At 54.8% G+C, this 25,605-nt stretch overlaps 2 protein-coding genes across 2 annotated transcripts; both read right to left on the reverse strand.

The window, feature by feature from the left end:
• Nucleotides 1-1,441: 1,441 nt before the first annotated feature.
• Nucleotides 1,442-6,901, reverse strand: CCER2 (coiled-coil glutamate rich protein 2). Its single transcript, XM_038767669.1, has 5 exons — nt 6,860-6,901; nt 6,624-6,717; nt 4,639-4,719; nt 2,596-3,401; nt 1,442-1,817 (listed from the first exon to the last, which is right to left on the reverse strand). The coding sequence occupies exons 1-5, from the start codon at nt 6,899-6,901 to the stop codon at nt 1,755-1,757; spliced, it is 1,086 nt and encodes a 361-aa protein (XP_038623597.1). The 3' UTR covers nt 1,442-1,754.
• A 3,774-nt stretch (nt 6,902-10,675) lies between these two features.
• On the reverse strand, nt 10,676-25,405 carry SARS2 (seryl-tRNA synthetase 2, mitochondrial). The gene is made up of 16 exons (XM_038767029.1): nt 25,152-25,405; nt 22,093-22,188; nt 20,597-20,626; nt 18,025-18,165; nt 14,872-14,926; nt 14,683-14,746; nt 13,646-13,751; nt 13,515-13,562; nt 13,180-13,288; nt 12,259-12,304; nt 12,074-12,161; nt 11,686-11,798; nt 11,485-11,578; nt 11,300-11,392; nt 11,148-11,213; nt 10,676-11,055 (listed from the first exon to the last, which is right to left on the reverse strand). The coding sequence occupies exons 1-16, from the start codon at nt 25,395-25,397 to the stop codon at nt 10,939-10,941; spliced, it is 1,512 nt and encodes a 503-aa protein (XP_038622957.1). The 5' UTR covers nt 25,398-25,405; the 3' UTR covers nt 10,676-10,938.
• Between the last annotated feature and the right edge of the window lie 200 nt (nt 25,406-25,605).

Here is a 25,605-nt window from a genome sequence, read left to right on the forward strand (position 1 = left end):
TAATAATAATGGCATTTATTAAGCGCTTACTATGTGCAAAGCAGTGTTCTAAGCGCTGGGGAGGTTACAGGGTGATCAGGTTGACCCACAGGGGGTTCACAGTTTTAATCCCCGTAATAATAATAATAATAATAATAATGGCATTTATTAAGTGCTTACTATGTGCAAAGCACTGTTCTAAGCGCTGGGGAGGTTACAGGGTAATGAGGTTGTCCCACGGTGAGGGGCTCACAGTCTTTAATCCCCATTTTCCAGATGAGGGAACTGAGGCCCAGAGAAGTGAAGTGGCTAGCCCAAAGTCACCCAGCTGACCGTTGGCGGAGCCGGGATTTGAATCCATGACCTCTGACTCCAAAGCCCGGGCTCTTTCCACTGAGCCACGCTGCTTCTCAAAGGTTAAAGGTCAAAGAGCACCGGGTCACGCTGACCCCACTGGAGGAGGCGGTGAACCCCCATCTGGCTGGGGGGATGGAGCGTGGGGTAGGGGGCCGTTCTCCACCCCCATCTTCTGAGCCCACTGGGGGAGGAGGAGGGCCAACACTCCCAATCTCTGTCCCCTGCCCTCTCCCTCCTGCCTCAGTTTCCCCATCTCATCATCAATCGTATTTATTGAGCGCTTACTATGTGCAGAGCACTGTACTAAGCGCCTGGGAAGTACAAATTGGCAACATCTAGAGACAGTCCCTACCCAGCAGTGGGCTCACAGTCTAAAAGGGGGAGACAGAGAACAATACCAAACATACTAACAAAGTAAAATGAATAGAATAGATATGTACAAATAAAATAAATAGAGTAATAAATATGTACAAACATATATACATATATACAGGTATATATCTGCTGATATATCATCTCCATCTTCATCTCATCTCCTGATGCCTGTGTCCCCATGGGTCCTGAGGCAGGGCCCAGCCTCACCCCTACACGTGCCCCACCACCCCCAGTAGCGTGGCTCAGTGGAAGGAGCCCGGGCTTTGGAGTCAGAGGTCATGGGTTTGAATCCCGGCTCTGCCGCAAATCTGCTGTGTGACCTTGGGCAAGTCACTTCACTTCTCTGAGCCTCAGTGACCTCATCTGGAAAATGGGGCTGAAGACTGTGAGCCCCACGTGGGACAACTTGATCACCTTGTATTCCCCCCCAGCGCTTAGAACAGTGCACATAGCAAGCGCTTAACAAATGCCAAAAAAATACAAAACACCCCTTCCCTTCGCCTGGGCCACCCGCTCTTGGGACCCCCCAGTCTCCTGGGCTTGGGGCAGGGGACGGCCGCCCAGGGAGCCTCCTTCTGCGGTGGGGTGAAGACGGAGGTGGTTGGCAACCGGGATACCTTGAGTTCTGGGGTGCGCCCCAGTATTTCCAGTGGCCCCGGGGGTCGGAGGGTGAGGAGAGAGAGAAAGGTTTCTCTCCATCTGACAACCAACGCGGGCAACTGATGTTTTTCAATGTGCTTTATTCAGTCTGGGGGCAGGTCACACACAGGCGGGGGCCCGGGCCGAGGGGGCAAAGCCGGGACTCCGGGGAGAACCCAGAGCCCCTGCCCACCCCACCTCACCGGGCAGAGTGGGTGGCAGGGAGAAGCGACGTCCGCTGCCTCTCCCCCGGGCTGGGGGATGCCTGGTGGGACCCCTGGTTTTGCCCTCCCGCACCGACCGGTTTCCATGGAGATGGGAGGGATGGGGGGGAATGGGGCAACAGTCCACAGCCAGATAGGCGAGGAAGGGAAAGGCGGAGGCGGCGGGGCGCCCGGCCGGGGTCACGCCTCCCGCCTCAGCTCTACCAGCTTCTCGGCCGCTCGCTGCAGATCCTCCTCCAGCTCCTACAATCAATCAATCAATCGTATTTATTGAGCGCTTACTGTGTGCAGAGCACTGGACTAAGCGCTTGGGAAGTACAAGTTGGCATCATATAGAGACGGTCCCTACCCAACAGTGGGCTCACAGTCTACAACAGACGGGGGCGGGCGGAGGGCTGCTGCGGACCGTCAGCCCGTCTCCTGGTTAGGGGCAGCAGCTGGGCCCAGTCGATCCGGGGAAACACTACCGGTCCTGCCCGGGGGCACTGCCCCTCTCCCTGCTGGGCCTGGCTCACGCCTAGCTTGTGGAGAGGATGCTGGCACCCCAGAGGCTGGGGGAGACCTCTCTGGGCTAAACCCAGGGGCGCGGCACGGGCTCAAGCACGGGCCCTGAGAGTCAGAAGGGCGCGCGTCCTAATCCCGGCTCGGCCACTTACCTGCTAGGTGACCTCGGGCAACTCACTTCTCTTCTCTAGCCCTCAGTTACCTCATCTGTCAAATGGGGATGGAGACCGAGCCCCCACGGGGGACGGGGACTGTGTCCAACCCAATTTACTTGTGTCCGCCCCCGTGCTTAGTATAGTGCCTGTCCCATAGTAAGCGCTTGAATACAATTATCCCCCTTTTAGACCGTGAGCCCACTGTTGGGTAGGGACCGTCTCTAGATGTTGCCAATTTGTACTTCCCAAGCGCTTGTACAGTGCTCTGCACGCAGTAAGTGCTCAATAAATACGACTGATGATGAGTTATTTAAATCGAAGGCTACCTGGTGGCCATCTTCCTCCCCCAGCCTTTCACTCACCTTCTTCTTGGGCTCCTCCTCTTCCTCCTCTTCTTCCTCCTCCTCGGGGTGGTGGAGATGGTGATGAAGCCCGGTGTCCTGGCGGTGGGGCCCCCCGAGGAGGCGGCGGCGGCGGCGGCGGCGGCGGTCCTCCTCCCAGAGCCGTCCGGGCGGCCGGCTCTCTTCGCCCGCCGTCCTCACCCGCTTCTCCTCCTCTGCCCCGAACTGAGCCGTCTCCTCGTCGCTGGCCTTCTCCGCCACCCGCTTCTGGGCCGCCGTCGCCCGCAGCCTTCCCCCGGCCCCCCACTTGCCCTCCTCCTCCCCTCCATCCCGGGAGCCCCCGTGAAACCCATCCGAAACCTCTGTCTCTCCCGCCTCCTGATCCCCATGCCTTCGTTTGTGCAGGTCATCCAAATATTCGCTGGACACCCACGTCTCATCAGACGTTTTCTTCTTCTTTAGGGCCTCTTCTTCCTGCTCTTCCTCTTTCTCTTCCCTCCTCTCCTCCTCTTTCTCCTCCTTCCTCTCTTCCTCTTTCTCCTCCTCTTTCTCTTTCTTCTCCACCTCTTCCATCATCTCGGCGAGCAGCTCCTTGGCTTTTTCCACCACGACCCGGTCGTCTTCGTCCCGATCCAGCCTCTCCTCCTCGACCTTCTGCTCCCTGACTTTCTCCTCCTCCTCGACTTTCTGCTCTCTGATCTTCTCCCCCTCGACCCGCTGGTCCGCTCCCAGTTCCCGCAGCCGGTCCGCGTCCCGTTGGCTCTCCGGGGCTCCCGCTGCCCCCTTGCTCTTTTCCTCCTCCTCCTCCTCCTCGCTCTCCTGCTGTCCTGCATGGTGCAGTGAGATTTCTGTGGGCTCCAGCCGCCAAGAAGACCGGGTGGACGGGGCCCGGAGGCCTGGCTGGCCCCCAGGGAGCCGGTGATGAGACCCAAGCTCCCTGGCTGAGTGACCTTAGACAAGTCACGTCACTTCTGAGCCTCAGCCCCCTCATTTTAGAAACGGGGATTGAGACTGAGCCCCATATGGGGCAGGGCCTGTGTCCAACCCAATGATCTTGTATCTATCCCGGCGCTTAGAACGGTGCCCGGCTCGTAGTAAGCGCTTAATATTCATTCATTCAATCGTATTTATTGAGCGCTTACTGTGTGCGGAGCACTGGACTAAGCGCTTGGGAAGTCCAAGTTGGCAACATCTAGAGACGGTCCCTACCCACCAGCGGACTCACAGTCTACAAGGGGGAGACGGACAACAAAACATTAACAAAATAAAATAAATAGAATAAATATGTACAAGTAGAATAAATAAACAGATTAATAATGGTACTAATGGTAATAATTAATACCATTATTATTATTATAATTATGAGCCCCATGTGGGACAGAGACCGTCCAACCAGATTAGCTCGTATCTACGCCAGGGCTTGACACAGATTAAGTGCTTAACGAGTACCATCGTTATTACTGCTATTATCATTGCAGCGTGGCTCAGTGGAAAGTGCCCAGGCTTTGGAGTCAGAGGTCATGGGTTCGAATCCCAGCTCTGCCACATGTCTGGTGTGTGACCTTGGGCAAGTCACTTCACTTCCCTGAGCCTCAGTTCCCTCACCTGGAAAATGGGGATTAAGGCTGTGAGCCCCACGTGGGACACCTTGATCACCTTGTATTCCCCCCAGCGCTTAGAACAGTGCTCTGCACATAGTAAGTGCTTAACAAATGCCATTATTATTATTATTATTATTGGCTTTTTCCACTCTTTGTGTCAGTGTGGCTCCCGGAAGTCACCTCCTTCTCCCCGGCTCCCTCTCTTTATTGCCGAATCACACTTCCCAAGCGCTTAGTACTCATTCATTCAGTCGTATTTATTGAGTGCTTACTGTGCGCAGAGCACTGGACTAAGCGCTTGGGAAGTCCAAGTTGGCAACGTAGAGAGACGGTCCCTACCCAACAGTGGGCTCACAGTCTAGTACAGTGCTCTGCACACAGTGAGCGCTCAATCAATACGACTGAGTGAATGAGCCGGGGCAGGATCGCGGGGCCCGGGCTCGGGGTTGCGGCCGTTGGCTACCTTTGTGGCCACCTTTGTGGCCCAGCTCCAGGAGCTTCTGCAGCAGGTGCTCGTGTTTCAGGACGGCCTGGGCCCAGTCATCTGCGGGGAGGGGGGAGAGAGAGGCAGGGAGGGCAGGGAAGGGGACCCCTGGACTCTGCCCGTCTCCAGGGGACCCCCCGCTTCCTGCTCGCTCCCCAGCTCACCTTCATTGAGCAGGTGCCCGCAGGCCCCTTGGGGTGGCAGAGGTGGGGGCCCCCTGACCTCTGCCCATCTCCAGAGACCCCCCGCTTGCTCCCCAGCTACCTTCATCGAGCAACTGCCAGCAGGCCTCGTAGGGGGGCAGAGGAGATGGAGGGAGGGAGGGTGGGCAGGGGAAGTGACCCCTGACCTCGCTCCCCAGCTCGTAGGGGGGCAGAGGAGATGGAGGCAGGGAGGGCAGGGGAGGGGACCCCAAGGAGGCCCTGGCCTCTGCCCATCTCCAGAGACCCTCCGTGCTCACTCCCCAGCTCACCTTCACCGAGCAACTGCCAGCAGGCCTCGTAGGGTGGCAAGATCCCAACCTCTGCCCATCTCCAGAGACCTCCCTGCTCGCTCCCCAGCTCACCTTCACTGAGTAACTGCCAGCAGGCCTCGTAGGGGGGCAGAGGAGATGGAGGGCAGGGGAGGGGACCCCAAGGAACCCCCGGCCCCTGCCCATCCCCAGAGACCCCCCGGCGCTCACTCCCCAGCTCACCTTCACTGAGCAACTGCCAGCAGGCCTCACAGGGTGGCAGAGGCAGGGGAGATAGAGGCAGGGAGGGCAAGGGAGGGGACCCCGAGGGGTGAGGGGGGAAGACCCCAAACTCTGCCCATCTACAGAGCCCCCCCGCCCCAGCTTCCTCCCCAGCTCACCTTCACTGAGCAACTGTCAGCAGGCCTCGTAGGGGGGCAGAGGGGAGGGAGGGAGGGCAGGGAAGGGAAGGGCCCCCTGACCTCTGCCCATCTCGAGAGACCCCCCGCTCGCTCCCCAGCTCAACTTCATTGAGCAACTGCCACCAGGCCTCGTAGGGGGGCAGAGGTGGGGGAGACAGAGGCAGGGGCAGGAGAGGGGACCCCAAGGGGTGGGGGTGGGGGAAGTCCCCTGACCTCTACACATCTCCGGAGACCCCCCCACTCGGTCCCCAGCTGTCCTTCATTGAACAACTGCCAGCAGGCCTTGTAGGGTGGCAGAGGAGACGGAGGCAGAGAGGGCAGGGGAAGGGACCCCAAGGAACCCCTGGCCTCTGCCCATCTCCAGAGGACCCCCCCCACCCGCCCCCTCACCGCTCGGTCCCGAGCTGAACTTCATTGAGCAACTGCCAGCAGGCCTCGTAGGGGGGCAGAGGTGGGGGTCTGGGCTGGGGGAGGGGAGGGGGGGAAGACCCCAACCTCTGCCCATCTCCAGAGCCCCCCCCCCCCCCCCGCTCGCTCCCCAGCTCCCCTTCACTGAGCAACTGACGGCAGGCCCCATAGGGGGGCAGAGGCAGGGAAGATAGAGGCAGGGAGGGTGAGGGGGAAGACCCCAACTTCTGCCCATCTCCAGAGACCCCCCCCACTCGCTCCCCAGCTGACCTTCATTGAGCAACTGCCAGCAGGCCTTGTAGGGAGGCAGAGGAGATGGGGGCAGGGGAGGGGACCCCAAGGGACCCCTAGCCTCTGCCCATCTCCAGAGACACCCCCCCCCCCCCCCTTGCTCCCCAACTGACCTTCATTGAGCAACTGCCAGCAGGCCTCGTAGGTGGGCAGAGGTGGGGGAGATAGAGGAGGAAGGGAAGGCAAGGGAGGGGACCCCAAAGGGTGAGGGGGGGAAAGACCCCAACCTCTGCCCATCTCCAGAGACTCGCTCCCCAGCTCCCCTTCACTGAGCAACTGCCAGCAGGCCTCGTAGGGAGGCAGAGGAGATGGAGGGAGGGAGGGCGGGCAGGGGAAGGGACCCCCGGCCTCTGCCCATCTCCAGGGACCCCCCCACCCGCTCCCCAGCTCACCTTCATCGAGCAACTGGGTGCAGGCCCCTCGGGTGGTCAGGGGCGGGGGGCGGCCCAAAGCGTCGGACAGGAGCTCCAGGAGGCAGCGGCTCACCTGGGGATGGGGAGGATGGGGAGGATGCCCAGCTTCGGGGGTCGGGGGGTGTGTGGGAACCCGGAGCCCCCTCCCCACTCACCTTCTCTTCCTCCTCCTGCGACAGCTGGGGAGACAGGAGGGGAGGGGGCCCGCGGCCCGCCCCCAGCCCCAGCAGCAGCAAGAGGAGGCCGAGGCGTGGCATGGTGCCCGCGGTCCTGAGCCACCGGGGGCCCCTTTTATCCCCCCCGGACGGCGGGGACGGGGCGGGGGCAATGATGTCACCGCCCCCAACCGCCCCCCGGCCCGGCCCCACCGACACGCCCAGCGACAGCCGCCTCTCCCCAACGCTTAGGCCAAGGCTCCGCACCCAGCAACTGCTCCGTGAAGGCGGTGGAAGGAATATTCGCTGCCCAATTGTCCTCTCCCAAGCGGTCAGTCCAGGGCTTTGCCCACAATAAGCGCTCGGTAAATACGGTTTGAATGAATATTTGCTGCCGAATTGTCCTCTCCCAAATGCTCTGCACCCAGCAATTGCTCAGTGAAGGCTGTGGAAGGAATATTCGCTGCCCAATTGTCCCCTCCCAAACGCTTAGGCCAGGGCTCTGCACCCAGCAGTTGCTCACTGAAGACGGATGAAGGAATATTTGCTGCCCAATTGTCCTCTCCCAAGCGGTCAGTCCAGGGCTCTGCCCACAATAAGCACACAGTAAATACGGTTTGAATGAATATTTGCTGCCGAATTGTCCTCTCCCAAGCGCTTAGTCCAGGGCTCTGCCCACAATAAGCGCTCAGTGAATACGGTTTGAATGAATATTTGCTGCCGAATTGTCCTCTCCCAAACGCTTAGGCCAGGGCTCCGCACCCAGCAATTGCTCAATTAAAGACGGTTGAAGGAATACTTGCTGCCCAATTGTCCTCTCCCAAGCGGTCAGTCCAGGGCTCTGCCCACAATAAGCGCTCAGTAAATATGGTTTGAATGAATATTTGCTGCCCAATTGTCCCCTCCCAAACGCTTAGGACAGGGCTCTGCACCCAGTAATTGCTCAATGAAGACGGTTGAAGGAATATTTGCTGTCCAATTGTCCTCTCCCAAGTGGTTAGTCCAGGGCTCTGCCCACAATAAGCGCACAGTAAATACGGTTTGAATGAATATTTGCTGCCGAATTGTCCTCTCCCAAGCGCTTAGGACAGGGCTCTGCACCCAGCAATTGCTCACTGAAGACGGTTGAAGGAATATTTGCTGCCCAATTGTCCTCTCCCAAGCGGTCAGTCCAGGGCTCTGTCCACAATAAGCGCTCAGTAAATACGGTTTGAATGAATATTTGCTGCTGAATCGTCCTCTCCCAAACGCTTACGCCAGGGCTCCGCACCCAGCAACTGCTCACTGAAGACGGTGGAAGGAATATTCGCTGCCCAATAGTCCCCTCCCAAACGCTTAGGACAGGGCTCTGCACCCAGCAATTGCTCACTGAGGACGGTTGAAGGAATATTTGCTGCCCAATTGTCCTCTCCCAAGCGGTCAGTCCAGGGCTCTGCCCACAATAAGCGCTCAGTAAATACGGTTTGAATGAATATTTGCGGCCCAATTGTCCCCTCCCAAACGCTTAGGCCAGGGCTCTGCACCCAGCAATTGCTCAATGAAGACGGTTGAAGGAATATTTTTTACCCAGTTGTCCTCTCCCAAGCGGTCAGTCCAGGGCTCTGCCCACAATAAGTGCTCAGTAAATACGGTTTGAATGAATATTTGCTGCCCAACTGTCCCCTCCCAAACGCTTAGGCCAGGGCTCTGCACCCAGCAATTGCTCACTGAAGACAATTGAAGGAATATTTGCTGCCCAATTGTCCTCTCCCAAGTGGTTAGTCCAGGGCTCTGCCCACAATAAGCGCTCAGTAAATACGGTTTGAATATTTCCTGCCCAATTGTCCCCTCCCAAACGCTTAGGCCAGGGCTCTGCACCCAGCAATTGCTCAATGAAGACGGTTGAAGGAATATTTTTTACCCAGTTGTCCTCTCCCAAGCGGTCAGTCCAGGGCTCTGCCCACAATAGGTGCTCAGTAAATACGGTTTGAATGAATATTTGCCGCCCAATTGTCCTCTCCCAAGCGCTTAGGACAGGGCTCTGCCCTCAATAAATTGGGTTGAATGAATATTTGTTGCCGAATTGTCCTCTCCCAAGCCCTTAGGACAGGGCGCTGCCCACAATAAGCGCTCAATAAATACGGTTGAAGGAATATTTGCTGCCGAATTGTTCTCTCCCAAACGTTTAGTCCAGGGCTCTGCCCACAATAAGTGCTCAGTGAATAAGGTTGAATGAATATTTGCTGCTGAATCGCCCTCTCCCAAGCGCTTAGGACAGGGCTCTGTCCTCAGGAAGCGCTCAATAAATACAGTTGAAGGAATATTTGCTGCTGAATTGTCCTCTCCCAAGCGCTTAGGACAGGGCTTTCCCTCAGGAAGTGCTCAATACAGTTGAAGGAATATTTGCTGCTGAATTGTCCTCTCCCAAACGCTTAGGACAGGGCTCTGCACCCAGTAAGCGCTCAGTAAATACGGTTGAAGGACTGTTTGCCGCTGAATTGTCCTCTCCCAAACGCTTAGTCCAGGGCTCTGCACCCAGTAAGCGCTCAGTAAATACGGTTGAAGGAATATTTGCTGAATTGTCCTCTCCCAAACGCTTAGTCCAGGGCTCTGCCCACAATAATTGCTCAGTAAATACGATGGAATGGATATTTGCTGCTGAATTGTGCTTTCCAAGCGCTTGGGACAGCGCTGTGTGCACAGGAAGCGCTCAATAAATACAATTGAATGCATGAATAAATGAATGTGCGTGTACTGGGGGGGCTGGGATGGCCCCTATCTAATCCCATCTGTTGTAATTTCCAAGCGTTTAGGACAGTGCTCTGCTCACAGTAAGTGCTCAATAAGTACGATTTTGCTGCTGAATTGTATTTTTCAAGCGCTTAGGACAGTGCTCTGCCCTCAGGAAGCACTCAATAAATACGGTTGAATGAATATTTGCTGCTGAATTGTCCTCTCCCAAGCACTTACTAATAATAATGATGGCATTTGTTAAGCGCTTACTATGTGCAAAGCACTGTTCTAAGCGCTGTGGGGGATACAAGGTGATCAGGTTGTCCCACGTGGGGCTCACAGTCTTGAACCCATTTAACAGATGAGATTAGTACAGGGCTCTGCCCACGGTAAGCGCTCAATAAATGAGATTGAATGAATAAATGAATGTGCATGGGCCGGGATCGCCCCCATCTGAATTGTAATTTCCAAGTGCTTAGTACAGTGCCCCGCCCACAGTAAACGCTCAATAAATACGATTGAATGGATATTTGCGGCTGAATTGTACTTTCATTCATTCATTCAATCGTATTTATTGAGCACTTATGGTGGGCAGAGCACTGTACTAAGCGCTTGGGAAGTCCGAGTTGGCAACATCTAGAGATGGTCCCTACCCAGCGGCGGGTTCACAGCCTAGAAGGGGGAGACAGACAAGAAGACAGAACATATTAATAGAGCAAAATATGTACAAATAAAATAGAGTGGGATGTGGGATTAGAACCCACATCCTCTGCCCCCCAAGGCCGGGCTTTTGCAATTAGGCTATGCTGCTTCTCATAGAGAAGCAGCGTGGCTCAGTGGAAAGAGCACGGGCTTTGGAGTCCGAGGTCATGGGTTCAAATCCCGGCTCTGCCAATTGCCAGCTGGGTGACGTTGGGCAAGTCACTTCACTTCTCTGGGCCTCAGTGACCTCATCTGGAAAATGGGGATTAAGACTGTGAGCCCCCCCGTGGGCCAACCTGATCGCCTTGTAACCTCCCCAGCGCTTAGAACAGTGCTTTGCACTTAGTAAGCGCTTAATAAATGCTATTAAAAAAAAAAAAAGGGACCCCAGAGCCACGAGGCGGGGGGTCCTGGACCCTTGAGGTGGAGGGGGAATAGGTAAAGACGACACACCACACAGGCCCCTCTGGTTCTCGTTTATTGGTGGGGAGGACGGGGCGACCCGCGGTGAGCCCCCCTCTCCCTGGGAGGTGGGAAAACACCTCTTCCCTCCTCAGGGAGGAAGGGGGAAGGCCGAGGATGCCGGTTTAGGGGTGGTGGACGCCCCCAACTCCAGCCTACTTATTGCCACCCCCCTTCCAGGCCGCAGGAGAGTTGGGCCTAGATGCGTTCCGGCCGTACGCTTTCTCTCTCGCTCTCAAGCCCCCGCGGCGGGCGAGACAAAGTCAGGCCCAAAGGGGCTGGTTGGGGCCGATGTATCTGAGGGGCGCGTGCGTGGGAGCCGTCAGCCGCTCGGTGCCAACGTAGGGCTGGAGGACGGGGGGTACCAGCACGCTGCCGTCCTAGGAACAGGGGGGAGACGGGGGCGCGGAGCTCAGGGAAGGGTGGCCGCAGTGGGCAGGGAGCGGCGGGGAGTCCACCCCGGTCCCCTCACCTTCAGCTGGTTATTCTCCAGGAGGGCGATGAGGAGGCGGGGCACCGCACAGGCCGTCCCGTTCACCTGGAGGGGCACGGGGCACCGTCAGCCCTCCCCTGCCCTCCCCCGGCGCCCGGCCCACCCCCTCCGGTCTGGCGGGCGGGACTGACGGTGTGCGCGTGAGCCAGCCGGCCGGCGGCGTCCTCGTACATGATGTGAAGGCGGCGGCTCTGGAAGTCGGTGCAGTTGGAGGCGCTGGAGATCTGGGGGGCCGCACGGGGGAGGGCGTTGAGGCGGCTGGCCGCGGGGGCAACGCCGGGGCCCGTCCTCCCGCCGCCCCGTCCCGTCCCCTGACCTCTCCGAAGTCGCCCCTCCCAGCCATCCAAGCCTCCACGTCGAACTTGCGGTGGGCCGGCGGGCCCAGCTCCCGCGTCGGCATGTCCATGACCCTGCGGGGCGGCGGGGGGGAGGGGGCCGCCTCGGTTGGGGCTACCCCCGGGCCCCCCTGGGCTACCTCCCCCCGCCCCCCGCCGGGCCCGGCGACCCCCAGGGTCACCTGAAGTGCAGTCCCAGCTCGGAGAAAATCTCCTTCTGGATGGAGACGAACTCGTCCAGCAAGGCGGCACTCTCCCGCCCCGTCTCGGCCGCCGTCACCCCGAACATCTCCACCTGGGCGGAAGAGACGCCGGTCCCAACCGGGAGGCTACCGGTCCGAACCCCCCGCCCGCCGTCGCCTTTAGGGATGGGCCCCGACTTTCTGGTTGCCCCCCGATTTCCCACCCCGTCATCATCATCACCCGTCGTATTTCTGGAGCGCTTACTGTGTGCAGGGCACTGGACTAAGCGCTCGGGAAGTACAAATTGGCCACATCTAGAGACGGTCCCTACCCGACAGTGGGCTCACAGTCGAAAAGGGGGAGACGGAGGACAAAACCAAACCTCACCTTGGTGAAGTGATGGACGCGGAAGAGGCCGTGGGGCTCCTGGCACTTGTCCGTCTCGGCCCGGTAGCACGTGCTGGAGCAGACCATTCTGGGGTGGGGCGGGAGATGGGAGACGGGGATGCGCGCGGGTCGCCGGGGGTCCGGGGAGCGGGGAGGGGTATTTATTGGACACCCCCGGGCTTCACCTAACGGGCAGATCCTTCAGCGCCACTGCATGATCCATGAAATACCCTAGGATTGGGAAGGAGAGGGGTCGGAGGTCAGCTCATCCCGCCTCAAAGGATGACCCCCACCCAACTGGGACAGGACGAGGGGGCTCTCCCGCGGGGACGGACCCCAGCGACGGGTCGCTCCCCGCAGTCTAACCGCCATCCGTCCCGCTGCCGCTCCCGGAAGAGATAACGATGATAACGATGGCGTTTGTTAAGCCCTTCCTATGTGCGAAGCACTGCTCTAAGTGCTGGAGAGGGGAATACAAGGTGATCAGGCGGTCCCACGTGGGGGTCACAGTCTTCATCCCTATTTTACAGATGAGGTCACTGAGGCTCAGAGAAGTTAAGAGAAGTAGCGGGGCTCAGTGGAAAGAGCACGGGCTCTGGAGTCAGAGGTCATGGGTTCAAATCCCGACTCCGCCCATTAGCTGTGTGACTTTGGGCGAGTCACTTCACTTCTCTGGGCCTCAGTGACCTCATCTGTAAAATGGGGATTAAGACTGTGAGCCCCCTGTGGGACAACCAGATCATCTTGTAAACTCCTCAGCGCTTAGAACAGTGCTTTGCACACAGTAAGTGATTAATAAATGCCATTATTATTATTATTATGACTTGCCCAAGGTCACACAGCGTTCATTCATTCACTCAATCGTCTTTATTGAGGGCTTACTGTGGGCAGAGCACTGGACTAAGCGCTTGGGAAGTCCAAGTTGGCGACATATAGAGACGGTCCCTCCCCAACAGCGGGCTCACAGTCTAGAAGACATGGGGCGGAGCCGGGATTAGAACCCGCGACCTCGGACTCCCAAGCCCGGGCTCTTTCCACCGAGCCGCGCGGCTTCTCAAGAGCCGGACCCCGGCTGCCTCCCCCCGGCCCCTGAGCCCGCCCTTTACCTGCGAGGCCCACCTCCGCGGTGCCCGCCAGATTCAGGTCCTGGAAGCAGGTGGGGTCGAGGTTGTAGATCTGTGGGGGGCTGGCCTGGGGGTTCATCCCGCAGCCTTCCTGGGGGAAAACGAGGCAGGGGAGGATTCACACCCAGGCCCGACGCCAGGCGCAAGTCCGTGTCTCCTCCAGGCCGAGGGGCGTTGGGGCGGAGAGGGGGCAGGCTCGGTGGCAGGGGGTGGAAGAGGAAGCCAGCGGTCATTTGGGGAGGTGGAGGCTCGGGGGGCACTGTGCGCTCCGGCCCGGGGGTCCCGAGGGCGGAGGAACGGCGCGGGACGGGGCTCACAAAGACGGCTCCTCTCAGCAGATCCGGCACAACCATGGGGGTGAAGCCCTGCAGGTGGGGGGAGACAGCCCGGGTGAGGCCCACCGGCCCATCCTCGCCCCGGCCCCGCCTGACCTCCCGCAGGGCCGCACCTTGCCGACGAGCTTGCGGAGGGCGAAGCTGACCAGGGCGTGCTGGAGCAGGGCGCCGGCCCCGCGCAGGTAGTAGGAGCGGTGGCCGGACACGTGGGACAGGCGCCTGCGGGCCGGAGCGGAGGGACGGGCGAGTGGCCCGCGGGCCCCACCCCTTCCCTCCGGCATCCCGGCCCCCCCCGGCGGGGACCCCGACACCGGGCCGGGTGGGGTGGGGGTGGGGGATCTCCAGTGGCTACCAATCAGTCTGCGCATCAGGCAGAAACTCCTCACCCTGGGCTTCAGGGCTGTCCATCCCCTGGCCCCCTCCTACCTCACCTCCCTTCTGTCCTTCTCCAGCCCAGCCCGCACCCTCCGTTCCTCCACCGCTGACCTCCTCACCGTACCTCGCTCTCGCCTGTCCCGCCATCGACCCCCGGCCCACGTCATCCCCCGGGCCCGGAATGCCCCCAATCCCTCAGCCCATCCGCCAAGCTAGCTCTCTTCCTCCCTTCAAGGCCCTGCTGAGAGCTCACCTCCTCCAGGAGGCCTTCCCACACTCAGCCCCTTCCTTCCTCTCCCCCTCGTCCCCCTCTCCATCCCCCCCATCTTACCTCCTTCCCTTCCCCACAGCACCTGTATATATGTATATATGTTTGTACAGATTTATTACTCTATTTTACTTGTACATACCTATTCTATTTATTTTATTTTGTTAGTATGTTTGGTTTTGTTCTCCGTCTCCCCCTTTTAGACTGTGAGCCCACTGTTGGGTAGGGACTGTCTCTACATGTTGCCAATTTGGACTTCCCAAGCGCTTAGTCCAGTGCTCTGCACATAGTAAGCGCTCAATAAATACGATTGATGATGATGATCTCAAAGGGGGAAACCGAGGCCTGGAGCGGGGGCGGGCAGGGCTGGGCCGCCAGGTGGGTCGTGAAATATTGATGGAGGGCGCGGCCAAGACAAAGCCAATGTTCCCCGCTCGGGGGGAAGGGGGGGCGGCTTCGGCCTGCCATCTGCCCGGGGTGGGTGGGGGGCCGCGGGAGGGCTCTCACTTCTGCCGGATGATGTCCAGCCGCTCCCCGATGTCCAGGTGCCGCCGGGGGAGGAAGGAGAACACTGGAGACCAAGGGGAGGGCCGGGCGCGTTGGCTGCGGGGGGCCCCGGGCCCCGGGGGGAAGGGGGATGCATGGCGGGGAAGCCCCCTGCCCCGCGCCCCCCGCCGCCGCCGCCGCGGTCCTCACCTGGCTTCTGGCCGACCACCTCCACCACGCGGGCCTGGGGCTCCTCCCCGACAGGCTGCGGGGGAACAAAAGAGGATAATAAGCAGGGCAGCGTGGCTCGGCGGAAAGAGCCCCGGCTCGGGGGCCGGAGGTCGTGGGTTCGAATCCCTCCGCACATCCGCCAAGCTATCAATCAATCATATTTATTGAGCGCTTACTGTGTGCAGAGCACTGGACTAAGCCCTTGGGAAGTCCAAGTTGGCGACATCTAGAGACGGTCCCTACCCAACGGTGGGCTCACAGTCTAGAAGGGGGAGACGGAGAACAAAACCAAACATACTAACAAAATAAAATAAATAGAATAGATAGGTACAGGCAAAATAAATAAATAGAGTAATAAATATGTACAAACATATATACAGGTGCTGTGGGGAAGTGGAGGAGGTAAGGAGGCAATGGAGAGGGGGACGAGGGGGAGAGGAAGGAAGGGGCTCAGTGTGGGAAGGCCTCCTGGAGGAGGTGAGCTCTCAGTAGGGCCTTGAAGGGAGGAAGAGGGCGAGCTTGGCGGATGGGCTCTTCCTCCCTTCAAGGCCCTACTGAGAGCTCACCTCCTCCGGGAGGCCTTCCCACACTGAGCCCCCTCCTTCCTCTCCCCATCCCCCCTGCCTTACCTCCTTCCCCTCCCCACAACACCTGTATATACGTATATACGTATTTATTACTCTATTTTATTTGCACGTTTATTCTATTTATTTTATTTTGTTACTTTGTTTTGTTCTCTGACTCCCCCTTCTAGACTGTGAGCCCACTGCTGGGTAGGGATCATCTCTATATGTTGCCAACTTGGACTTCCCAAGATCTTAGTACAGTGCTCTGCACGCAGAAAGCGCTCAATAAATACGACAATGAATGAATGAATGAATCCCGCCTCCGCCCCTCGTCAGCTGGGTGACTTTGGGCAAGTCGCTTCACTTCTCCGGCCCTCAGTGCGCTCATCTGGAAAACGGGGATGAAGACCTTGAGCCCCACGTGGGACAACCCGATGACCTCACAGTAAGCGCTTAATAAACGCCATCGTTATTATTACCCCGGTGCTTAGACCAGTGCTTGGCACATAGTGAGCACTTAACAGACACCAACAATATTATTTAATAATTGTGATGATATTGGTTAAACGCTTACCGCGCGCCCGGCACTGTACTAAGCACTGGGGTGGATCCAAGCAAATGGGGTTGGACACGGTCCCCGTCCCAGGTGGGGCTCACGGTGCCAATCCCCATTTTCCAGATGAGGAAACTGAGGCCCGGAAGAGTGAAGCGATTCGCCCAAGGTCCCCCAGCAGACAAGTGGCGGAGCCCGGATGAGAACCCACCACCTTCCGACGCCCAGGTCTGGGCTCTACCCCCTAGGCCAGACGAGATTCCACCATGGCTCAGTGGAAAGAGCCCGGGCTTTGGAGTCAGAGTTCACGGGTTCAAATCCCAGCTCTGCCACATGTCTGCTGTGCGACCTTGGGCAAGTCACTTCACTTCTCTGTGCCTCGGTAACCTCATTGGTAAAATGGGGATGAAGACTGTGAGCCCCGCGTGGCACAACCTGATCACCTTGTCTCCCCCCCAGCGCTTAGAACAGTGCTTTGCACATAGTAAGCGCTGAACAAATGCCATTATTATTATTATTATTCATTCAATCATTTTTATTGAGCACTTACTATTACTCTATTTATTTTACTTGTACATATTTATTCTATCTATTTTATTCTGTTAATATGTTTGGTTCTCTGTCTCCCCCTTCTAGACTGTGAGCCCACCGTCGGGTAGGGCCCGTCTCTAGAGGTTGCCAACTTGGACTTCCCAAGCGCTTAGTCCAGTGCTTTGCACATAGTAAGCGATTAACAAATGCCATTATTATTATTATTCATTCAATCGTATTTATTGAGCGCTTACTATTACTCTATTTTACTTGTACATATTTATTCTATCTATTTTATTCTGTTAATATGTTTTGTTCTCTGTCTCCCCCTTCTAGACTGTGAGCCCGCCGTTGGGTAGGGCCCGTCTCTAGATGTTGCCAACTTGGACTTCCCAAGCGCTTAGTCCAGTCCTTTGCGCATAGTAAGCGCTTAACAAATGCCATTATTTTTATTATTATTATTCATTCAATTGTATTTATTGAGCGCTTACTATTACTCTATTACCTGTACATATTTATTCTATCTATTTTATTCTGTTAATATGTTTTGTTCTCTGTCTCCCCCTTGTAGACTGTGAGCCCACTGTTGGGTAGGGACCGTCTCTAGATGTTGCCCACTTGGACTTCGCAAGCGCTTAGTCCAGTGCTTTGCACATAGTAAGCACTTAACAAATGCCACTATTATTATTATTCATTCAATCTTATTTATTAAGCGCTTACTATTACTCTATTACTTGTACATATTTATTCTATCTATTTTATTCTGTTAATATGTTTTGTTCTCTGTCTTCCCCTTCTAGACCGTGAGCCAGCTGTTGGGTAGGGACCGTCTCTAGATGTTGCCAACTTGGACTTCGCAAGCGCTTAGTCCAGTGCTCTGCACATAGTAAGCACTTAGATGCCACTATTATTATTATTATTCATTCAATCTTATTTATTAAGCGCTTACTATTACTCTATTACCTGTACATATTTATTCTATCTATTTTATTCTGTTAATATGTTTTGTTCTCTGTCTCCCCCCCTTCTAGACTGTGAGCCCACCGTCGGGTAGGGCCCGTCTCTACATGTTCCCAACTTGGACTTCGCAAGCGCTTAGTACAGTGCTCTGCGCACAGTAAGCGCTTAACAAATGCCATTATTATTATTATTCATTCAATCGTATTAAGTGCTATTAGTCTATTACTTGTACATATTTATTCTATTTTATTCTGTTAATATGTTTTGTTCTCTGTCTCCCCCTTGTAGACTGTGAGCCCGCCGTTGGGTAGGGACCGTCTCTAGATGTTCCCCACTTGGACTTCCCAGGCGCTTAGTCCAGTGCTCTGCACACAGTAAGCGCTCAGTGATTGAATGAATGAATGAATGCTGTGTGCAGAGCAGTGGACTAAGCGCTTTACAGGAAAGAAGGGCGCTGAGGGGCGGGGAGCGGGGTGGCAGGGTCGTTCCCGGCCCCGGGGAGCCCCTCGGCCCCGTCCTCACCACATCGGGGTGCGTGCTGTTGGGGAGCTTGAGGGCGCGGGGGTAGAACAGCTCCTCCAGCCGCTCCCTCTCCCGGATCAGGATCTTGAGCTGTTTCCGGAGCTCCCGGCCGCGGCTCAGCAGGGCCCGGTGGCTGGGGTCCTGCAACGGGGACGGGATAACAACAATAATGACGGCATTCGTTAAGCACTTACTAAGCACCAAGCAATCAATCAATTGTATTTATTGAGCCCTTACTATGTGCAGAGCACTGTACTAAGCGCTTGGGAAGTACAAATTGGCAACATATAGAGACGGTCCCTACCCAACAGGGGGCTCACAGTCTAAAAGGGGGAGACAGAGAACAAAACCAAACAAAACCAAACATACTAACAAAATAAAATAAATAGGATAGATATGATAGGAGATGATAGGATTAGAGGAGCAGCGTGGCTCAGTGGAGAAAAGCCCGGGCTTTGGAGTCAGAGGTCATGGGTTCATATCCCGGCTCCGCCACATGTCTGCTGTGTGACCTTGGGCAAGTCACTTTTAACTTCTCTGAGCCTCAGTTATCTCATCTGCAAAATGGGGATTAAGACTGTGAGCCCCATGTGGGACAACTTGATCATCTTGTATCCACCCCCAGCGCTTAGAACAGTGCTCTACACATAGTAAGCGCTTAACAAATGCCATTATTATTATTATTATTATTATTATTATTATTATGTACAAGTAAAATAAATAAATAGAGTAATAAATCTGTACAAACATATATACATATATACAGGTGCTGTGGGGAAGGGAAGGAGGTAAGATGGGGGGGGTGGAGAGGGGGACGAGGAGGAGAGGAAGGAAGGGGCTCAGTGTGGGAAGGCCTCCTGGAGGAGGTGAGCTCTCAGCAGGGCCTTGAAGGGAGGAAGAGAGCTAGCTTGGTGGATGGGCAGAGGGAGGGCATTCCGGGCCCGGGGGAGGGCGTGGGCCGGGGGTCGATGGCGGGACAGGCGAGAGCGAGGCCTAACGGTGAGGAGATGAGCGGTGGCGGAGAAGCGGAGGGTGCGGGCTGGGCTGGAGAAGGAGAGAAGGGAGGTGAGGTAGGAGGGGGCCAGGGGATGGATGGACAGCCTTGAAGCCCAGGGTGAGGAGTTTCTGCCTGACGCGCAGATTGATTGGGAGCCACTGGAGCGCTGGGGAGGATACAAGGCCATCAGGTTGGCCCACTTGGGGCTCCCAGTCTTCACCCCCATTTTCCCGATGAGGTCACCGAGGCCCCGAGAAGCGACTGGCCCAAAGTCACCCAGCTGACAAGCGGCGGAGCCGGGATTCGAACCCACGACCTCCGACTCCAAAGCCCGGGCTCTTTCCACCGAGCCACGCTGCTCCTCTATGGCCGCCAACCCCCAGCCCACGTCCTGCCTCTGGCTTCCAACGCCCTCCTTCCTCAAGTCCGACGGACAACGACGACGACGACAACGACTCTCCCCCGCTTCAGAGCCTTGGAGGAGCAGCGTGGCTCAGTGGAAAGAGCCCGGGCTTGGGAGTCAGAGGTCGTGGGTTCTAATCCTGACTCCGTCCCTTGTCAGCTGGGTGACTTTGGGGGAGTCGCTTCAATTCCCTGTGCCTCAGTTACCTCCTCTGTACAATGGGGACTAAAAAATAAATAAATAATAATAAATAATGATGGCATTTATTAAGCGCTTACTATGTGCCAAGCACTGTTCTAAGCGCTGGGGTAGATACAAGGTAATCAAGTTGTCCCATGTGGGGCTCACAGACTTAATCCCCATTTTCCAGATGAGGGAACTGAGGCCCAGAGAAGTGAAGTGACTTCATTCACTCATTCATTCAATCGTATTTATTGAGCACTTACTGTGTGCAGAGCACTGTACTAAGCGCTTGGGAAGTACAAGTTGGCGACAAGTTGGCACAGTCTTAATCCCCATTTTACAGATGAGGCAACTGAGGCCCAGAGAAGTGAAGTGACTTGCCCAAAGTCACACAGCTAACAATCGGCGGAGCCGGGGATTCGAACCCATGACCTCTGACTCCAAAGCCCGGCCTCTTTCCACAGAGCCACGCTGCTTCTCCGCCCAGAGTCACCCAGCTGACAAGTGGCGGAGCCGGGATTCGAACCCATGACCTCTGACTCCAAAGCCCGGGCTCTTTCCACTGAGCCACGCTGCTTCTCTTAGGATTAAGACTGGGAGCCCCTCGTGGGACACCCTGCTGACCTTGTATCTCCCCCAGCGCTTAGAACAGTGCTTGGCACATAGTAAGCGCTTAACAAATACCACCGCTATTATTATTATTATTATTATTATTATTATTATTATTATTATAAACGCCAGTGTAGCCACAGGATAAGCAGATCAAATACACCCCTTTCCGGCACGAGGCCTGCGAGGTGGTGGTGGTGGTTGGGTGGGGAGAGAACGGGTATTGAATCCCCCGTTTTCCAGAGGAGGAAACGGAGGCACAGAGAAGTCAAGCGACTTGCCCGAGACCACGCGGTAAGCCAGTGGCCAAACTGAGATTCGAACCCAGGTCCCCCACCTCCCCGCTCCCCCCGGCCTCCTCCCGCCACAGCCCCCCTTACCTCCTGCACGGCGGACTTGTCGTGGTTCTCCTGGTTTGGGAAAAGACAGAACGCTGTGATCAGAGAAGCAGCGTGGCTCAGTGGGAAGAGCCCGGGCTTTGGAGTCAGAAGTCGTGGGTTCAAATCCCGGCTCCACCACTTATCAGCTGTGTGACTTTGGGCAAGTCGCTTCACTTCTCTGCGCCTCAGTTGCCTCATCTGTGAAATGGGGATGAAGACTGGGAGCCCCCCGTGGGACCACCTGATCACCTTGTAAGCTCCCCAGCGCTTAGAACAGTGCTTTGCACATGGTAAGCGTTTAATAAATGCCATTATTATTACCATTATTACTAAGTCTCCTAACTTCTCTGCGCCTCAGTTACCTCATCTGTAAAATGGGGATGAAGACTGGGAGCCCCCCGAGGGACAACCTGATCACCTTGTTAACCCCCCAGTGCTCAGAACAGTGCTTTGCACATAGTAAGCGCTTAACAAATGCCACCATTATTATTATTATAGTAAGCGCTTAATAAATGCCATTATTATTATCATTATTACTAAGTCACCTAACTTCTCCGTGCCTCAGTTACCTCATCTGTAAAATGGGGATAAAGACCAGGAGTCCCCCCATGGGACCACCTGATCACCTTGTTAACCTCCCCAGCGCTTCAAACAGTGCTTTGCACATAGTAAACGCTTAATAAATGCCATTATTATTATCATTATTACTAAGTCACCTAACTTCTCTGCGCCTCAGTTCCCTCACCTGTAAAATGGGGATGAAGACTGGGAGCTCCCCGTGGGGCCACCTGCTCACCTTGTAAACCTCCCCAGCGCTTCGAACAGTGCTTTGCACAAAGTAAGCGCTTAACAAATGCCATTATTATTATCATTATTACCAAGTCACCTAACTTCTCTGCGCCTCAGTTCCCTCATGTGTAAACTGGGGATGAAGACTGGGAGTCCCCCGTGGGACAATCAATCAATCAATCACATTTATTGAGCGCTTACTGTGTGCAGAGCACTGGACTAAGCGCTTGGGAAGTCCAAGTTGGCAATGTATAGAGCCGGTCCCTACCCAACAGTGGGCTCACAGTCTAAAAGGGGGAGACAGGGAACAAAACCAAACATACTCACACAATAAAATAAATAGAATAGATAGGGACAGGTAAAATAAAGACAACCTGCTCACCTTGTTAACCTCCCCAGCGCTTCAAACAGCGCTTTGCACATAGTAAGCGCTTAATAAATGCCATTATTATTATTATTATTATATTATAAGACAGACCCTCCCCCCCCATAACATACGTTTGGTTTAGTTCTCTGTCTCCCCCTTTTAGACTGTGAGCTCACTGTTGGGTAGGGACTGTATATGTTGCCAATTTGTACTTCCCAAGCGCTTAGTCCAGTGCTCTGCACATAGTAAGCGCTCAATAAATACGATTGATGATGATGAGGATGATGATCCCAAGCCCCCCAACCCCCCGGTTTCCGTCCCGTCCTCAGGGTCCACTCACCAGCTGGGACTTCACTTGGTCGGTCACGGTCACCTTCTCGTCTTTGATCCTCTCGATCTCCTCTTTGACCTTCTCTAGCCGCTTCCAGATGGACACCTGGGGCGGAGGTCGGACCCTCAGATCCTCCGCTCTTCGCCTCCGAACCCCGCCGTCCCGCCCTACCCTGGGGGCCTCTGTGCATGTAGTAAGCGCCTAACAAATGCCACCATCATTATTCCCCCCCTCTCTCCCCCTCGTCCCCCTCTCCATCCCCCCATCTTACCTCCTTCCCTTCCCCACAGCACCTGTATATATGGTTGTACATATTTATTACTCTATTTATTTATTTATTTTACTTGTACATTTCTATCCTATTTATTTTATTTTGTTGGTATGTTTGGTTCTGTTCTCTGTCTCCCCCTTTTAGACTGGGAGCCCACTGTTGGGTAGGGACTGTCTCTATGTGTTGCCAATTGGTACTTCCCAAGCGCTTAGTACAGTGCTCTGCACATAGTAGGCGCTCAATAAATACGATTGATTGATTGATTGATTGATATTTATTCTACTTATTTTATTTTGTTAGTGTCTTTGGTTTTGTTCTCTGTCTCCCCCTTCTAGACTGGGAGCCCACTGTTGGGTAGGGACTGTCTCTATGTGTTGCCAATTTGTACTTCCCAAGCGCTTAGTACAGTGCTCTGCACGTAGTAAGCGCTCAATAAATACGATTGATTGATTGATTGATTGATATTTATTCTACTTATTTTATTTTGTTAGTATCTTTGGTTCTGTTCTCTGTCTCCCCCTTCTAGACTGGGAGCCCACTGTTGGGTAGGGACTGTCTCTATGTGTTGCCAATTTGTACTTCCCAAGCGCTTAGTACAGTGCTCTGCACATAGTAGGCGCTCAATAAATACGATTGATTGATTGATTGATTGATATTTATTCTACTTATTTTATTTTGTTAGTATCTTTGGTTCTGTTCTCTGTCTCCCCCTTCTAGACTGGGAGCCCACTGTTGGGTAGGGACTGTCTCTATGTGTTGCCAATTTGTACTTCCCAAGCGCTTAGTACAGTGCTCTGCACGTAGTAAGCGCTCAATAAATACGATTGATTGATTGACTGATTGATATTTATTCTACTTATTTTATTTTGTTAGTATCTTTGGTTCTGTTCTCTGTCTCCCCCTTCTAGACTGGGAGCCCACTGTTGGGTAGGGACTGTCTCTATGTGTTGCCAATTTGTACTTCCCAAGCGCTTAGTACAGTGCTCTGCACATAGTAGGCGCTCAATAAATACGATTGATTGATTGATTGATTGATTATTATTATTCTTCCCATCCTGGCTCCACCATGCTGGGTGGCTTGGGGTGAGTTGCTCAACCTCTCTGAACCTGAGTAGGTCAGGGGACTCAACCGCTGCTCTGTAGCTCCTCAGACCGACGTGTCTGCTAAGTCTGTTTTACCGCACTTTCCCAAGTGTTTAGTGTAAGGTTCTGCACCTAGTAAGCGCTCAATAAATACCACCGACTGGCTGATTGATTGAGACTGAGCCCCTTCCTTCCTCTCCCCCTCATCCCCCTCTTCATCCCCCCATCTTACCTCCTTCCCTTCCCCACAGCACCTGGATATATGTATATATGTTTGTACATATTTATTACTCTATTTATTTATTTTATTTGTACATATCTATTCTATTTATTTTATTTTGTTCGTATGTTTGGTTTTGTTCTCTGCCTCCCCCTTTTAGACTGTGAGCCCACTGGTGGGTAGGGACTGTCTCTAGATGTTGCCAATGTGTACTTCCCAAGCGCTTAGCACAGTGCTCTGCACACAGTAAGCGCTCAATAAATACAATTGATGATGATGATGATGATGATGAATGATGCACGATCAAACGAATGAATGAAGCACGATCGAACGAATGAATGAAGCACGACCGAACGAACGAATGAATGAATGAAACAGATCGAACGAATGAATGAATGAAGGACTTTCGAACGAACGAATGAATGAAACACGATCGGACGAATGAAGCACGCTCGAACGAATGAATGAAGCACGATCGAACGAATGAATGAATGAAACGCGATCGAATGAAGGAATGAATGAAGCACGATCGAAAGAATGAATGAATGAAACGCGATCGAATGAAGGAATGAATGAAGCACGATCGAACGAATGAATGAATCATGATCGAATGAATGAATCACGAACGAACGAATGAATGAATGAAGCACGATCGAACGAATGAATGAATGAATGAAACGCGATCGAACGAATGAATGAATGAAACGCGATTGAATGAAGGAATGAATGAAGCACGATCGAACGAATGAATGAATGAATCACGATCGAACGAATGAATGAATCACAATCGAATGAATGAAACGCGATGGAACGAATGAATGAATGAAACACGATCGAACGAATGAAGCACGATCGAACGAATGAATGAAGCACGATCGAACGAATGAATGAATGAAGCACGATCGAATGAAGGAATGAATGAAGCACGATCGAACGAATGAATGAATCATGATCGAATGAATGAATCACGAACGAACGAATGAATGAAGCACGATCGAACGAATGAATGAATGAAACGCGATCGAATGAAGGAATGAATGAAGCACGATCGAACGAACGAATGAATGAAGCGCGATCGAACGAATGAATGAATGAAACGCGATTGAATGAAGGAATGAATGAAGCACGATCGAACGAATGAATGAATGAATCACGAACGAACGAATGAATGAATCACGATCGAACGAAAGAATCACGATCGAACGAATGAATGAAACGCGATGGAACGACTGAATGAATGAAACACGATCGAACGAATGAAGCACGATCGAACGAATGAATGAAGCACGATCGAACGAATGAATGAATGAAATACGATGGAATGAATGAACGAAACACGATGGGACGAATGAATGAAATACGATGGAATGAATGAATGAAACACGATCGGATGAATGAATGAAACACGATGGAATGAGTGAATGAATTACGATCGAATGAATGAGGCAGACTCTGCCCCCCCACCCCCCCCGGCCTCCGCGCATGCGCACTCACAACTTCCAGCAGGTCGTCCGAACTCAACGGGCCCTTCCGGCGGTCCACGTCCCGCGCCGCCTCCTCCGCGCGTGCGCAGTAGGGGCCCATGTCCAGCTGGGGCCTGGAGCTGTAGCCGAGGCGCACGTGCTCGAACAGGAGGCTCTGGGGCCGCCTCTGCCCGCCGCCGCCGCCGCCATTGGAGCAGCCCCGGCGGCCCGGCTCCCAGCGCTGGAGGCTCCGGAGCAGCGTGGGCAGCCGCCGCATTGCCCTCGGCGCCGCCATCTTTAGCCCTTAGCCGTGACGGGCAGCGGCCCGGCCAATTGGAACGCGCCCCGGCGTGGAGGCGGGGCTTCCGGCGCGAGGGGCGGCCAATCACCGTCGAGGGCGCGCGCGGGAGGCGGGGAGGGGCGGAGCACGCGCGAGGGGGCGGGACAATAGGGGGAGCGGGTCCCGGAGGCGTCCAATCAGGGCG

This window comes from Tachyglossus aculeatus, chromosome 26, assembly GCF_015852505.1.
Source record: "Tachyglossus aculeatus isolate mTacAcu1 chromosome 26, mTacAcu1.pri, whole genome shotgun sequence".
Taxonomy (NCBI): domain Eukaryota; kingdom Metazoa; phylum Chordata; class Mammalia; order Monotremata; family Tachyglossidae; genus Tachyglossus; species Tachyglossus aculeatus.

Bases quoted from the DNA above. Each gene is read 5' to 3' on its own strand.
- SARS2 (XM_038767029.1), bottom strand. From the start codon at position 25,397: ATGCGGCGGCTGCCCACGCTGCTCCGGAGCCTCCAGCGCTGGGAGCCG. The intron at 14,927-18,024 runs GTGAGGACGGGG...GTTCCCCCGCAG, and splicing joins ACAGCACGCACCCCGATGTG to CCTGTCGGGGAGGAGCCCCA. The intron at 13,563-13,645 runs GTGCGGCCCTGC...CCCCACCTGCAG, and splicing joins TCCGCAAGCTCGTCGGCAAG to GGCTTCACCCCCATGGTTGT.
- CCER2 (XM_038767669.1), bottom strand. From the start codon at position 6,901: ATGCCACGCCTCGGCCTCCTCTTGCTGCTGCTGGGGCTGGGG. The intron at 3,402-4,638 runs GTAGCCAACGGC...TGCACCATGCAG, and splicing joins CCACAAAGGTGGCCACAAAG to GACAGCAGGAGAGCGAGGAG. The intron at 1,818-2,595 runs GTGAGTGAAAGG...GATTGATTGTAG, and splicing joins AGGAGGAGCCCAAGAAGAAG to GAGCTGGAGGAGGATCTGCA.